Source organism: Martes martes (genome assembly GCF_963455335.1).
Source record: "Martes martes genome assembly, chromosome: 5".
NCBI classification, from domain to species: Eukaryota; Metazoa; Chordata; class Mammalia; order Carnivora; family Mustelidae; genus Martes; species Martes martes.
In genome coordinates, this window is record NC_137892.1 from 37868813 (window position 1) to 37884563 (window position 15751).

The 15751-nt window shown below is 43.9% G+C and overlaps 1 protein-coding gene across 2 annotated transcripts in view; it reads left to right on the top strand.

The window, feature by feature from the left end:
• Positions 1-10434: 10434 nt before the first annotated feature.
• Positions 10435-15751, top strand: part of EFNA5 (ephrin A5) — a gene marked incomplete at its 5' end in the record, with an annotated part of 275191 nt that continues 269874 nt past the window's right edge. The window contains one exon of one of the 2 annotated variants that reach the window (XM_080803661.1): positions 10435-11120. In XM_080803661.1, coding sequence (XP_080659787.1) covers positions 10996-11120 — 125 coding nt within the window. The remainder of the gene's footprint in view (positions 11121-15751) is intronic. The other variant, XM_080803662.1, reaches the window with a different exon arrangement.

Sequence of the window (15751 nt, forward strand, 5' to 3'; positions counted from 1 at the left end):
AGGGCCTGAACGTTAATTGTGTTCATTTAGGGCCTGGTGTTTAAGTTTTTGGTGACAAAAAATAAATAAAATAAAATAAAATTCCACGTGAAGTTTATAAAGTAGTGGACACAAACATTCTGTTAGAAATATTTGGGAAATTTTGATTGCTAATTACAGATTTAACACTGAGTCACTCCGCAATGGGAATCAAAGTCATAAAAGAATAACATGTATTTGGGCTGAATAACATTCAAAATTTTATTTCCAATAACTTAAAAAGAAGATGTAGCTGTTATCTATTTCTGTATAACAAACCACCCCACAATTTTTTGACTTAAACCGGGAACCCTTGATTCAGAGCACGAGTCTGTGAGTTGGTGGTTTCGGCTGGGCTCAGCTGTACAGTTCTTCTAGCCTAGGCTGGGAATGCCTCACACATCTGCTGACAGCTGCCAGGCGGGTAGATAGTTCTGCTTCTGGGGGTTGGTAGGGACAATGGAGCTAGAGGAACCATAGGTCTCTTATCAACCAGAAGGTTAGCTTTGGCTTGTCCACATGGCATTAAGCCGGGTTCCTAGATGAAGAGTGGAAGATCAGGGGCCTCTGGAGGCATGGCGTAAAATGGGCATAACATTATCCTGCCCATTCCATTGGCTAGAACAAGTCACAAGGGCTGCTCAGGTTCAAGAAGTGGAAAACCGGATTCCATCTATGGATGGGAAGGGTGAACTACAAAGGTAAACTGTAACAGGGTAAGGATAGTGGCCATTTTGCTGTCTACCACCAATGATGCATCATTTGTATCCCATTTGTTTTATAGATAGGTAGGTAAAATGTATCATATTTAAACAATACCTTTGGAAGGAAAAGTATTCTCACCTTTTGCTTTGAGGGCAGTATCAAACTAGAACCTCTCTCAAAGTAAATAGTTAGGATGAGATTGTGTTAATTGAGTATTTTTGGCATCATTTTTATTTAACTGTAGAGAAATTCCTCAGGTGTTTGGTGGCTGTTAGTCTGGGTCTGTGTGACGCCACCAATCACAGACAAAGCAGAACTTCTTAATGGAAAGGAACACTACCTAGCTGTTGGCCTAGTAATCTTATACAAAGATTTCACAGTTGCCATTGGGAAAGGCATTTACTTGACAAATGGTGCTATTTCTGTTTTTGTCTGCCCAGTTTTAAATTTCTTCTTATTAAAATGGCAAATTCAGGTCCCAGAATAAATTGAACAAATGAAATACATAAAGGGAAGATCACACTTCATCACTTCACTTTGTAATATGTAGACATCTTATGAATGCAAGGACATTTCATGGAAAGAGAGTTTTAAAATTACTTTGTATGCGTATAGAGAAAATAAAACTTTTTGATGTCTTGGCTCAAACTGAATAGGATCTCACTTAATAGCCCATGTAGTACTTTAAGATGATTTATTATTATGCTAATATTGTAATGTAATATTTATTAAGCATTGGAAGTGTGCAGAATACTAGATAGTCCACGTAAAAGATCCTGGTGGATTTCAAGGAAAAGGGCTAAGAAATGCATTCTCCTAATCCACAGGAAAAGAGAGCAATTCAGAATCTAGCCGAAACAATAAATCCTACTTAATTTAGTATACAGCATATGTCAAAAAAAAAAAAAGGTAGACTAATAGAAATGGCGAGTGAGCATCTCTGATTAGAAGGCTGTCATCTTAAGCTCACACTTTTCTCTCCACACCTGAGTTTCAAAAGGGTTATTTCAGTAAAATAGTTCTCATTTAAAAGAAGTTTTGGCCAATAATCCTCTGCATTATCATCTGGTGTTCTAAGATCACAAGTTACAGTGGTTTCTATAGAGACCAGCTTTATAACTATTATCCCAAACTACAAGATGAACTGCTTTTTAAAAGTTATACCTTAACTCTAACTTTACAGCATCAAAATAAAATTTATAATGTTGGCATAGGGTATGCGGAAGTCTTAGAATAGAGTTATAAAATTGCTTTAAGAGGACAATTTTTCCCCAAATTAATAGCACATTTAAAAAAATCATCTCTACTGTGGCCAAGAGAAATGGGGGGAAAAACCCCAAAAACCTGAGACAATGATTGGGTGACTACAAAGAAAAATGCACATTCCCAAATAGTAGGACTCAAATCTCTCCACTTTTATCTGAAAAAAGTCACGTAATTTAAGGAAAGATTTTCTTAGTTTGCCATAATTCTACACTTTGCTTTGCTTAGCCAGTTTTGATCGGGGTGGAAAAAGTAAGGCCAAAGCTCAAAAGGGGCTTAGAAACAGTGTTTCCTATTTCATGAAATCATGCTCACTGAATAAGGGTTTTATCTTTTACTTGTCTTAAAATAGAATTCTCCCATAAGTTGATGAAAGTCTTAGGTGAAAATTGATTGGGGGTGTCTGGGCGACTCAGTTAAGTGTCTGCCTTTGGCTCAGGTCATGATCTCAGGGTCCTGGGATCGAGCCCAGAGTCAGGCTCCCTGCTCAACGGGGAGCCTGCTTCTCCCTCTCTGTCTGCCTGCCGCTCCCCTGCTTGTGCTCTCACTTTCTCTCAAATAAATAAATAAAATGTTAAAAAAAAAAAGAAAAGAAAATTGATTGAAAAATAAATTCTCTCTGTCTCTATATATGCTCATATCTATGCTATGCATGTATATGGTGGATGGGTATATAATAAAGATAATTATATATATGTATATATATGTATATATATGTATATATATGTATATATATGTATATATATATATGGCCTCAATGAAGTAAAATACAGATATTCTAGCTTCTTTTAAGTCTCTAAGCAAGTAAAAGATACAAAAATGCATACTTGGGGTGCCTGAGTGGCTCAATGGGTGAAAGCCTCTGCCTTCAGCTCAGGTCATGATCCCAGGGTCCTGGGATCGAGCCCTGCATCAGGCTCTCTGCTCAGTGGGGAGCCTGCTTCCCCCCTCTCTGTCTGCTGCCTCTCTGCCTACTTGTCATCTCTGTCTGTCAAATAAATAAATAAGTAAATCTTTAAAAAATGCATACTTATATCCTTTTTGGATGACGATAGATGAAGTTAATGGGTTAAAAGTATCCCAATTATCAGTTTTAATACAGAAAAAAAAAAGCACAAATTAACTTTATTTCTGAAAAGGTTACTTATATTCTTTTTATTTAAATAAAGTTATGGGGGCGCCTGGGTGGCTCAGTGGGTTAAAGCCTCTGCCTTCGGCTCAGGTCATGATCCCAGAGTCCTTTCTGCTCGGCAGGGAGCCTGCTTCATCCTCTCTCTCTGCCTGCTTCTCTGCCTACTTGTGATCTCCGTCTCTCAAATAAATAAATAAAATCTTTAAGAATAAATAAATAAATAAAGTTATGCTTTCTGCTCAGGTCATGATCTCAGGGTCCTGGGATCTAACCCCACGTCAGGCTCCCTTCTCTGTGAGGAGTCTTTTTCTCCCTCTCCCTCTTCCCCTGCTGGTGCTCTCTCTTTCTCTCAAACAAATAAATAAAATCTTAACAAAAAAATAAATAAAGTTATAGTGTAGATGTCTATAATTGCCATTGTAATAAAACAAAAGTACAAGTTTTTCTTGGTAATATGCATTCATCTCCATGTATAGTCTTTTTTTAAAAAAAAATTATTTATTTGACAGATAGCGAGCGTGTGTGCACACACAGGAGCACAAGGAGGGAGGGGAGGGGCACAGGGGGAGAGAGAGAGAGAGAGAGAGAGAATGCTTAAGCAGATACCCCGCTGAGCACAGAGCCTGACCCTGAGATCATGACCTGAGCTGAAAACAAGAGTTAGATGCTTTACAAGCAAAGAATATCGTGTTATTTAATAATTCACAAAGAACATTTTAGGACAGTATACTTTATTCTAGTCCACAGATTAGATTTGTAAAATGCAGATACATTTTATTTGGTGATTTTTTTTTTTAAAGATTTATTTAATTGACAGACAGAGATCATATAGTAGGCAGAGAGGCAGGCAGAGAGAGAGAGGGAAGCAGGCTCCCTGCTGAGCAGAGAGCCCGATGCGGGGCTTGATCCCAGGACTCTGGGATCATGACCTGAGCCGAAGGTAGTGGCTTAACCCACTGAGCCACCCAGGTGCCCCTTATTTGGTGATTTTTATTTAAAAACTTGAAGAGGAGAAACAGAGTAGTGAAAAGTACATTTGGTTCAAGTAGTGAAGACAACATGACAATTTCCTAGGTGAATAAAATCACCTACCAATTTCAGTGTTATAGTTGAAAACGGGTCACATAACTCTGTGGTATATAGAATGAAGTTTAAATAATGAAAAGTGATGTGGAAATTGGTTGAATCAACTAGTTCTTGTTTGCTTCTTTTTAAATTACCTGTAAGCACATAGTCATTCGTAGTACACAGGAATGTAACACATATTTTCATATATGTCTAATTATATGGTTTAGTTGTTTATCAAAACGGCTGCCCAAGTTTCTTTATGTTTAAAAAGTTTGCTCTGTAGATCTTATTTAAACTGTGTTTTCAAATGGGCAAAACAACAAGAGACAGTTCATAAATAAAACATTTTAAAAATGCCTTTTTCAGAATATTGCACCAACTTATAAATCTCCTACTTATCCACAGGCTTTCTGAGAATGGATGCTGTGAAACAAACTTGAGGAAGCACCCGGAAAATAAAGAAAGAATGAGCAAAAGTGGAAAATTCGTGGTGGAAGTTGAAGGTCACAAGACAGAAGGTAGAGACGTGACACTCTATTTAGTAGTTTCTTTGTTTTGTTTTGTTTTACTTTTAGGTTGCACACAGAAGAGACAGCTAGATCAGAAATAGAAAAGGAGCATTTCTTTAGGTCTCCAAGGAGAGAAAAGCTAGCAAATAGTTATTTCTAAAGATTCTGAGAAACCTGTTATATAAACAGGGTGAGGAGGAGCAAAGACTTTATTAAATAGTTCGGTGATAGAACCTGGGTTTCTTAGGGCTTTGGAATGAATTCTAAATGTTCTAGGAAGGTAAATTGCAGGATTAGATGAAATGCCATTCTGTTAGTCATCTGTTAGAAAGTTTTGTGTCTAATTGTTATTTCTTTCATCTTTGTTCTTGAGTTTATTTCCTTTATTATTTCTCCCGGCTATCAGTTCTAATTTAACTACTGTATTAAACAAGAGGTGCTCAGTCTTTGGACTGTGGGGTTTGATTCACGAGCTTGTTTCATTTCTTTGTCTGCACGCTTGACACAACAGAACTCTACTTCAATCCGGAGACAGCTAATGCAAAAATGAAGTCTAAACTAGTCCAAAAAAGATTAACCCATATTTGAAAGCAAGCTCTGCCTCTGCCACCCCATCTCGGAGATGGTATTCTCTTTCGTGCCATTTGAAAACGACTTTTAAAGCATCACGTCATTTTAATAGAGAGGATCCTAAAGTTCCATTCTCTAAATTATCAGCATTCTTGTCTTGACCGTTAGTTGAAACATTTCAGACAAATAACTACAGGATTTTCTTTTTTGCCTGAATATTGAAGTAGTTAAGGTAAAAATAAATCACCTGGATCAGTGATTCTCAGTTTTCTATGCTCCTTAGAATTCCGTGGGAGCTTCTAAAAATTACAGATCCCAGGTCCTTGCCCCTAACAAACCAAAACAGGAAATGGGGTCCTGGCATTGTTCTTTTTATTTATTTATTTATTTATTTATTTTTTAGATTTTATTTATTTATTTGACAGAGAGAGATCACAAGTAGGCAGAGAGACAGGCAGAGAGAGAGAGGAGGAAGCAGGCCTCCCGCTGAGCAGAGAGACCGATGTGGGGCTCGATCCCAGGACCCTGGGATCATGACCCGAGCCGAAGGCAGAGTCTTTAACCCACTGAGCCACCTAGGCACCCCCTGGCATTGTTCTTTTTAAAATAGCTCCCTAGGTGGGGCACCTGGGTGTTTCTGCCTTTGGCTCAGGTCAGGATCCCTGGGTCCTGCTCAGTAGGTAGTCGTCTTCTCTCTCTCCCTTTGCCCCTCCCCACCTCGTGCTCTCTCTCAAATAAATAAAATCTTTTAAAAATGCATAAATTAAAAAAGAAAAATCTCCCTAGATGACTCTAATTTGTAGCCAAGGTTAGAACACCAAGCTAGATAGTTCAAGGCCCCAAAATAATGAACAAATAAGTAAACAAACAAGTACTCCCATCCCTATTTGTACGTTGAGGCATAACAATTATTACTTGCCATTTGTTTTAAAACCACCACTGCATTTGGTTGCCTTTAAACCCAAACATTTGTAGATAGCAGTTAAGCCCTTCTACAGTCCATTCTTAACAGACTTTTCAGGTCTCAGCTCCCCACAGCCCTGTTCAAATCTTGTTAACTCAGAACCTTCGAACACTCCCTTTTTACTGTTTTTAGTTTGCTGTTTTCTTTCTCTCATATGCCAACCTCATTCTATACTTAGCAGAACACTATTTACTCTACAAAGGCCAGCTTAAGGGTCATTGACTCCGTGACATTGGAGTAATCCGAATATAGTTATTTTATATAATGCTGATTTGTATAAATTCAAATCATTTAAATATTTTCCTGAAGAGACAAAGTCACATTCTCTCGTGATGTGAACAATTAATAATACCTCTTGGAATTCTCTAAGTATGTATCTATCATATTGCTTAGTTACTCCAATATCAATAATTACTTAGGTGTATCATCCCAGAAGGATACATTTGATTTAGGTTTATAAATTATTTCACATAGACATTTGAGTGATGTTTTGAAAGAGTTGCAAGTTCTAATGTCTTATTTCAGCTCCCTGATTTATTTTAAGGAAGACCATCATGTATGATTTTTTTTTTCTGCTTAAAATTGGACTTTAAGCAAATTAGAGATATTGAAAAAGTTAGGGCATCTATATTCTTTTGATATGTTGAATTTTCACATTTGGAGTATGAGTTTTGAAAAGGAAATAAGTGGATATAATTTCTTTTTCTTTATTCCTTTGGCTTTGACGCCACAGGAAGCCAGCTTGCTAACTCCCTGATATCTGATATTTCCCTGACTGAAAAGACTTTCGGATGAGGATCAGCATTTTCCCCAAGACAGGAGTGTGAATTCTCTTCTTCCTAAAGATATACATGTCCCTTAAAAGAGTCCAGAATAATTTCCTTCAAAACCGCCTCAGTCATCTGAGCACTTATTAGAGCTACTATCAGAAAGGCTGAGGGAAGAAATGCGTCATCCTGCAAAGGAAGAAAACAAATGTACCCTAGAATAGGCCAAGAACTTGAACATCAGCAAGATTACAGACCAGGGGGTGAAAGTAAATCAAGTTTTAAATAAAAATTTAGTTTCAAAAATAACTGCTTATCTTTTAGTTCCCTGGCTTAAGTTTTCCAACTTTCTCACTGCTGGAATTTGTGAACTATACAAATGGTAGACAAGTATTTGTGTTAATATTCTGAATTTACTTAATTTTTTTTAATTAGGAAGGTGGTTGCTTTGTTGGGGTGGTCCGTCATGGAGTCTGTAATTACACAGGTTGCAACTTACACCTAGTCGCAAATAGAGGAGTTACTCTCCCAGGACAATTTCAGGATCTCTTCAGGCAGGAAATTTTTCTGTAACTGAGGAACGACTCAACTTTTAGGCAAGAGTTCATTACGTCCAGGTAATACCATGCCCTTGTGAGCTGTTCCTTTTCCCTCAAGTCTTTATTGATCTTGACCCCAAGTTCTCCACCGAACTCAATCCCGGCCGAGCTGCAGGCAATACCCCCGCTGGGTGCGGACTTCAGGCCCACCACTGGAGGGCGTCTGGACGCTTCCAAACAATTCTGAAGCGTCTGGAAAAGTCTGAGCTAGAAAACTATAAAGCGCAGGAGTGAGAACGTGATATTTGATTTTATTGGGCTAATAAGTAAAGGGGAAACAGGAAGGTTTGGGAGCAAAACCAAACCGATTTCTTTCTTGGGATCAGCGCTTCCCACCGGGGCAGCCACCTCCCTAAAGGGCAGGAGAGAATAATATCATGAAGGCCCGAGCCCTCTGAGCTCCAGAAGGGCGAATCTCCCGAGGGGTTGGTGCCCCACAGCGCCGGGCTCCTGGCTAGCTTCCCGGGCGCTGGAGGACTCGGGACGCGTCCCAAGGCGCTCGGACGCTCTTGCTGTCAGGCGATCGTGCTTCCGTGGCCGCCGGGGGCCAAGGCGCTGCAACCCCTCGAGAAGTCCCGGTACGCGAGGCCTTTTCAAATAATAAAGGAACTCCTGCCCGGACCTCCGATTCTTCCCGCAGCGGGTTCGTTGAAAGCATCTATCCTTTGGGGGGAGTGGACAGCCAACCAGCCTCGGCTGGCTGAAATGTAAAAGGTGTAAGGTATTTCTTATGGGCTCCCCGGCCGCAATCATTCCCTTCCTGCTGAAGGATCGCGCTGAATTGTAATGACTTTACACTGTGATTTTCTCAATTAAAAAATGTGTTTCAGAGCATCACTTTAAAGAAGAGTCTTGCTTCCTGCTCGTGAACCTTTTAAGTCCCTGGTAGGAAGAGGAGAGTTGAAAGGCGCATGAGAGACGCTCAGGTTTCCAAGATAACCCAGCGCCGGGCAATGCGCGTCGGGAACAGCGCAGAGATTTACAAGAACACGTATTCATTGAGGCTCCCTGCCAGCCTGTCTGCGGGGACTTCAAGTCACCTGCAGGGCCTGGGAGGCAGATTTCGGCTTGCGGGCTGCAGGATGGAAACCGGTTCCTGTGTAATTGAAAAACCCCACTCTCAGGTAAAAAGATGTCAAATCACTCCTCAGCCCAGGCGGAATTCAGCATCCAAAGGGTTACGTGTGGCTGCTGCGTTCGGGCGGAGGAGAGGGCGCCTCGGCACTCCCAGTAATTCAATTAGTCAGGTTTCTAGAAGGTGGGGCCGAGAAGGGGGGGTAGGAGGCGTGGGGAAGGGAGGAGATTAAGAAAACGCCTCTTTCTCGTGGAACAAACCAATCCTGTTGGAGTGAAGAGAGAGGAAAAAACCCCGACCTGTAAGCAAACAGCAGGCCGTTCACTGACTGGCTGCTCCAGCCACCCACCCCACCCCCCGCTTTCCAAGTAAACTGCCTGGGGAGGGGGGAAAAAAAAAAAAAAAAAAGCAGCCCACATGACCCGGGCCGCGGCGGCAGCAGCGCAGGCTGGGCGCGGGCTGGCGGCGCCTCCCCCTGCTAGGTCCGGAGCTCACACCCGCGCTCGCGCCGCCCGCCTGCCCCGCGCCCTGCGCTACACGCCCCGGCCCCCCCCCCCACGGCCGCGCCGCCCACGTCCACGTTCACGCGCGCGGCCTTGCGCTCCGGTGCGGCGGCGGCGGCGGCTGCTGCTGGGTCGCCGTTGCTGTCGGCTTTACACGCAGGTCATTAACGAGGGGGCGTGCCCGAGGAGATTTTTCCCATAAAGCATTTTCTCTCTCTCTCTCTTTTTTTTCCTCTTTCGCAAAACTGACTTTTACCTCTTTCCACTTCTCGCCAGTCATTTCAATCCCTCCTGGGCTGCTCGTGCTGCTGCTGCTGCTGCACTCAAGTTTATTTTCCCGCCTGGCAAAGGCTTTAGGATTCGGTTGGTGCTTTTCACCTCTTGTTGCTGCTGTGCCCAAGGAGGGAAAGAGGAGCAGCTGCAGGAGGATCAGGAAGGTTTTCTGATGTAGTCATCCGGGAGGTGCCACTCGCTCCTGCGCTCTCTCGCTCGCTCTCCTCCTCCTCCTTCTTCCCCGCCCCCCTCTTTTCCCGTTTCAAACTGATTGATGCATCTCTACAAGTTGCCGGGCTTGGGGCCGGACCCGTTGGAGTCGCAGGGACACTTCTGAGCGCGCACCCAAGGCTCTTGGCACCGCGTCTGGGGGCTCAGTGTTGCTCCCGGAAGGCGATCGGAGACTGACATCAGCCCATCCAGGAGTTGGAGGGATTCATTTAAAAGTGATTGTTTTCCCTCTCGCTCTCCAGCCTAACAGTTGGGTTGGCGTCGTCCTGCAGGTTTGGGCATCCCAGCTCCGCCTCGCTGGCTGGTTCGTAACCTCTGCTCTTCATTCACTCTGGTGCACCCACACCCGGCCAAGAAAAGCACGCGCGAGAAATCCCCGAGGCTCCGACAGCGCCCGGGGTGTCGTCTCCCGCCGCCGCAGTCCGACTCCGCCGGGGGACCTGCCGGAAGACACGAAGAGCCAAACTTTTCTTTGAGGTTCGCAAGGCAAGACCGCTCCTCGCCCTCTGAGCTGCCGCTTAAGCAGTTCCAGGACGCCGGCCGGGCTGGGTTTGTGGCCCCGGATCCCCACCCTTCTCGGCACACCGCCCCGAACTCGCAGCACCTACGACTCCTCCAAGATTTCCAGGGGTCTCCCGGTTAAGGCCCAGAGGAGGCGCGGGAAGGGGGTCCTCACACTCCGGGGCCACAGGCGCGAAGCCCTCCATCCACACGGAGACCTCCTCCTGCAGTTTCTCACCGGCCGCTAAAGTAACTTGGAGCGAAGCGGGGCGCACTGCGAGGGCCCTGGGCGGCGGCGGAGCCGTGCGCAGCCCGCGGCGCCGACGCTGAGCCGGGCCCGGCGGGCCAGTGTATGTCTCCCCGCGGCCGCGGCGCGCAACTCCCGGTGACTGTGCAGCGTGCGCCGCCGCCTGCCCCAACCCGCGGTGCCGCCGCCCGGCCCGGTGCGCACCTCCTTCTCCCGGGGTGACCGGCCTGCCGCCGCCGCTCGAGACACAGCTTGGCACCCCTTCCCCCGCCCTCGCCGCCGCCACCACACACGCATGCTTCTCTCCATCTTGTGATTCCTTTTTTCCTCCTGAACCCTCCAGTGGGGGTGCGAGTTTGTCTTGCCCCCCCCCCCCCCACCGTCTCCTCTTCTCGTTCTCCTTCCCCTCCCCAGCTTGGTGTGCGCCTCTTTCTTTTCTCGCCACTCTTCATTCTTATTTATTCATATTTATTTGGCTCCTGCTCTCTTTCTCCCCTTCCCTCCCTCCCTCCGGATCCCTGCTCTTTCCCGGGAGCGGCTTGTCGGGGGCTCCGCCGCTGGCCAGGCGTGATGTTGCACGTGGAGATGTTGACGCTGGTGTTTCTGGTGCTTTGGATGTGTGTGTTCAGCCAGGACCCAGGCTCCAAGGCCGTCGCCGACCGCTACGCCGTCTACTGGAACAGCAGCAACCCCAGGTAAGGCAATAGGGGGAGCGGAGAGCCGGGGATACTCGGGCCTCGGCACCCTGCGGAAGGAGCGGCAGTGGCGGCGGGGACCAGCGCGCACCAGCCGCCGGCGGCGCGCACCCTCGGAGCCTGCGTCGTCAGGGCGCTGATGGCTTTCGAGGCGCCCACGGGAAGCGCTCCTGTCGCGCCTCTCTTTGTTAAGCTGCCTGAGAGAGGCCGGGAGTCCCTGGGAGTCCCCGGGGCAGCCCAGATCCGCTGCCTCTGCGGAGCGCGGGGAGACTCGGAAAAGGCGGGAGCTGGGGAGTCGAGACTTATCCGCTTCCTCACCCGGGCAAGCCGGCCAGCATCTCGATCCCGGCGTAGCGCTTGGGCACTGGGAGTCCCGGGTACGCGCCACCAAGAGTTCCCGCCTGGAGCGTGGGTGCGCAGGGACTGCAGGGAGAACGTGCCAAACATCCCAAAAGTTTTTTTGTTTTTTTTTTTGTTTTTTTTTTTTTTTTAAATTTTCTTCCCTTTTCTCGGTGCGTTCAGAGTGCACGGGCTGGGGGAAGCGAGGGGGGCTGGGAAGCGGAAGCTTTAGGCTTTTATTTTCCTCTTTAACTGCGAGGCAATCATCCGGCCCCTGGCCCAGTGTCGGCCCGGCGCGCCTGGCAGGGGAGAGGATTCTCCCACCTCCTTGCCCCCCGTGGGCTCAAGGTGCCAGAAAGTTTGATCTAATGCCGGGTTACGTCATGCGTGCGGAGCGAGCTGCTGGAGTTGGCCGAGCCGGGAGGTGGGAGCCTTTAGTCCACGGCCTGGTGGTGTGAAGCCGGAGGAACACGCGCAATTACCTGGAACAGTTTTGTGGGCGTCCCCGAAGCCCGCCGGGTACGCGGAAGGCTAGAGATGGGCGCCTGGGGCCGCCCTAGCGCGCCTGCTGGACTCTGGCCACCCGCAGACGTCCCTTGCTCAGGGATTCTGGAAGTGGGGAGGAGTGAGGGTTGTCCAGCTTGCCTGCCGAACCCCTCCGGACCCAGAGCAGCCCCGAGCCCTACTTTCTCCCCAGCCTGTGGGCAGCGGTCGGCCCCGCTGGGCCCATAATGCTCTGCCACTCTGGGACCTCCGCCAGCTTCCAGGTGCTGGCTGGTTTCGGTGCCTGCCTAAGAGGGAAACAGCATCGATTATACCTAAAATCCCAGGTTTTTCTCTGGGCTGGAGTGGAAGTTGGGAGGAGAGAGGCGGGAGGCCGAGGGCATAGTTGGTGGTGGCTGCGCGCCCAGGCTGTATGGGAGAGAGGGGGCTGGCGGGCGCCTCCAGTTCTTCCTACCTCCGGGTGGCCGTGTCTACTGGCCTCCCTTCTTCCCCCCTGAAGTCAAACTTGGGAGGGATTCCCCTCCTGAAGTAATGTCAGCTCAGATGAAGATGGGCAGATTTCCCCACAAGCGGTCGACCGGTTGCGGAGAGGAGAATCTCCCCGCCCCTCCATCCCCAACCCTGCCCTGCTACACCCAGGTAGCCCAAATCCTAAATTGCACCGCCTGGCAGAACTGGAGACATCCCTGAACGTTTGGTTAAAAGAAAAAAAAAATTGTCTTCTGAAGGTGGGTGGTGGGATGGGAAGCTATTTCTTTGACATGCCACTTACCACTATTAGGAAAAGAAAGAGAAGCCATCCCGCTAGAGGAGATGCCTTTTATTAAAGCTGACAAGACAAATAGAGCAAGCTTTCCAGTTGTGATGGTGTTAAAAGCAAGGCTCATTATGTTGGTTGGTTTTATTCCCCCCTGGGCTTTATTAAACAGCATATACGAAATAGAGAATTTCTGTTTCTAAAGTTTAGCGCCCTATTAAATAAAACAACAGTGAAACTGGTGAGTTGAATGTGGGACATTTTGTGCTTAGTCGTCTTTTCCTTCCCACTCCAAACTTAACAGTGCGATCTTTTCCTCATAGTTTTAATTTAGTTGGATACTTGGGTGTTCCAGTCATCCTAGGTTAAAACAGAAAGAGTCAGCAACACCCCATTCACCCCTCCTTCTTAACCTGTCAAGCTAGTCTGAGTTAGTTTGAGGACATGTTATCTTAGGTTATCTCTGTTTTATGCTTTTGATACTGTTGTTTGGATTGAGATTAGCACATTGATTTTTGTCACAGGTCATGTTTTTTAATAGATTTGCCCTGCCTGTAGAAAACTCTGCTCAGGGTGCCATGGTGGCTTTGAACCTGCCCAGACAAAGTTAATCTGTAGAATTTTAAAATACCAAGGGTATCCTCAAGTCTGTATTCTAATTTGAGGCTTGTGGAAATACCTTTTTATTTGATCATTATCATTTTGATTATGTTTAGAAGAAAGGATAATGTACCCCTCTCCCAAGAGATTCAGTTCTAACTTTAGTATTCTTAGGGGTTTGTGGGTGCATTTATCTTCATATGTTGTCACAGTAAAACCTACTTTAAAAAATAACTGTAGAAGTAGGGACTGGTAGGTAGATTTATCTCTGAAATGTTGAATAAGATTTTGGGGGGGGATGTATTAAGAAAATCCAGCTTGTATGTAATTTAAAAGCAGCCAATGCAAAATAACTAGTTTAGAAATAAACACAGTTTATCTCAAAAGATAGTGAAGAAACATGTTAGAGAATTTTCAAGTTTTATAAATTCAATGTTTTACATTTTATTTTTAATAATAATATTATCATTTTGTAAAGTAAGCTAACCATGCCTTCTGATTTTATATAAATCCTATTTTTTTTTAGGACTTGCTAAACTAATAAGATCAGAAGACTTAATCTTTTGGAAAAAAGTTGAAAACTTTCATTGCAACTTAGATCAAAAATTTTTTTCTTAGATAAGAGAAGGTCACTGAAGCTCCTAATAAGAGATTCTGTGGCAAAATGAAGTAAATATATTTTATTTTATACTAATGGAGTTGAATTTGAAATTATGTTTAAATATAATTAGAATTAAGTACTATATCTTGATCCCATGGTTTAAAGACCTTATATTGTAACTTGTGTAGTCCTAGTAGTTTATTGTTTTCACTACTGACTCTACCATTAGCATCCATAGATCTAGATTAACAGAGGAAAAAAATATAAAATTTATTTGCTATCAGATAGAATCTGTCGTCCTAGGTATTTGCTTCTAGAAAGTGGGTGTTCAATTTTCAAATGCTGAGAACTTTTTAGTTGCTAGTATTTATTGGGTGGCAGGCCAAAAAACCAATTTTATGTTTTGAATTGGCACAAATCTCTGAAATAGGAACCGAGGAGTATCAATCTGAATAGAAGTATATGATAACATTTGCCTAAATGCATCTTCCATATTTTAAAAATTTGGAAAGTTGTCTGGATTTCACTTAAATATAGTAATAGAGTGATCCTTTCAACATTAGGCTGAATTCTGAACCAGCATGTTACTTAGTAACTTCGAGTAATGAATATCTAAGTCAAAGAGAATATAGTTATTTGTCTTTAATTTCTTAAAGAATGTAAAAAGCTTTTGAATAACTTTTAAAGAGACTTTCTGTAATAAAACTTTATTTACATTCTCCCATAGCAGCTACACTTATAAAGATAGAGATGACTCAATATAAGAATATGCCTCATAATCTAAAGCGTGCTATAAATGGTTTGGTGCTTCCAATGAGAATATTCTTTTAAATATTGTATGTATATTGAAAAGTTCTTGGTTCCTTTTGACCAGCTGCCAAAATGATGATAGGGGTAATTAGACATGTTTCCAACTAGTTGGCATTAACGGGTGGAATAGTAAAATAATACAGAGGCAAATACCACCAGCATACTTTAAGAATATTGATTCTCACTAAATGCTTTGCTTCTGTTAGGTTCTGAGTATCACCAATTTAAAGTGTTATGTTCTGATGAGAAAAAAAAATGTCTCTATAATTCACCCCGAGTATATACTAAATTTTAACCTAATCATATGTTTTCTTTGGATTTTTAAAACTCTTGTAGGGACTTGTAAATTAAACATTTCATGTTAGAGTAGCAGGTAATTGACACCATTTAGTTTTGTTAACATGTAATCTTGGAGTTGTGAAAGTGATATGAATTCTAGGTCAGTACTCCCAAACCTTTGTGGCTTACAGATCATGTGTATGTGGCTAAGTAGAGAGAGGTAGTAACTTTTTTTTGCCTTCATCATAATTCCTTGGGTATTTTTTCCTTTCAAAATAAACTTGTTTTATTTTTTAAAATCAGAGTCATCAATGTTTTATTACGCATATACTGGTATTCTAGCTCTGTGCCTTTTCCACTGATAAGTAAAGGAAATCGGTTTGATTTAAATCTAAGGATTTTTTTTGAGGAAAGATGGAAAGTTGACCCTGGTTTGGAATTAATTTTATCACCAAACTTGTATGGGTATAAATTTATCTTTGAAATTTTAAATGTTTTAAATAATATTTTATATGTTAGAAACTTAAAAGTTCCTCAAATAAAAAACATTATTTAGAATTTTTTAACTTTATCAACTCTGAGCCTCAATGTAATGCATTAGATATAGTTAGGTAATTTTATTATTTTGATCTTTATGTCAGAATTTATATAGACATCCAGATAAAAATAAAGCAGTATGCCAGAGATTTATATCTCCTGTTTATACCCTAATACATTTGCTGGAGACCTGAAGTGAATCCT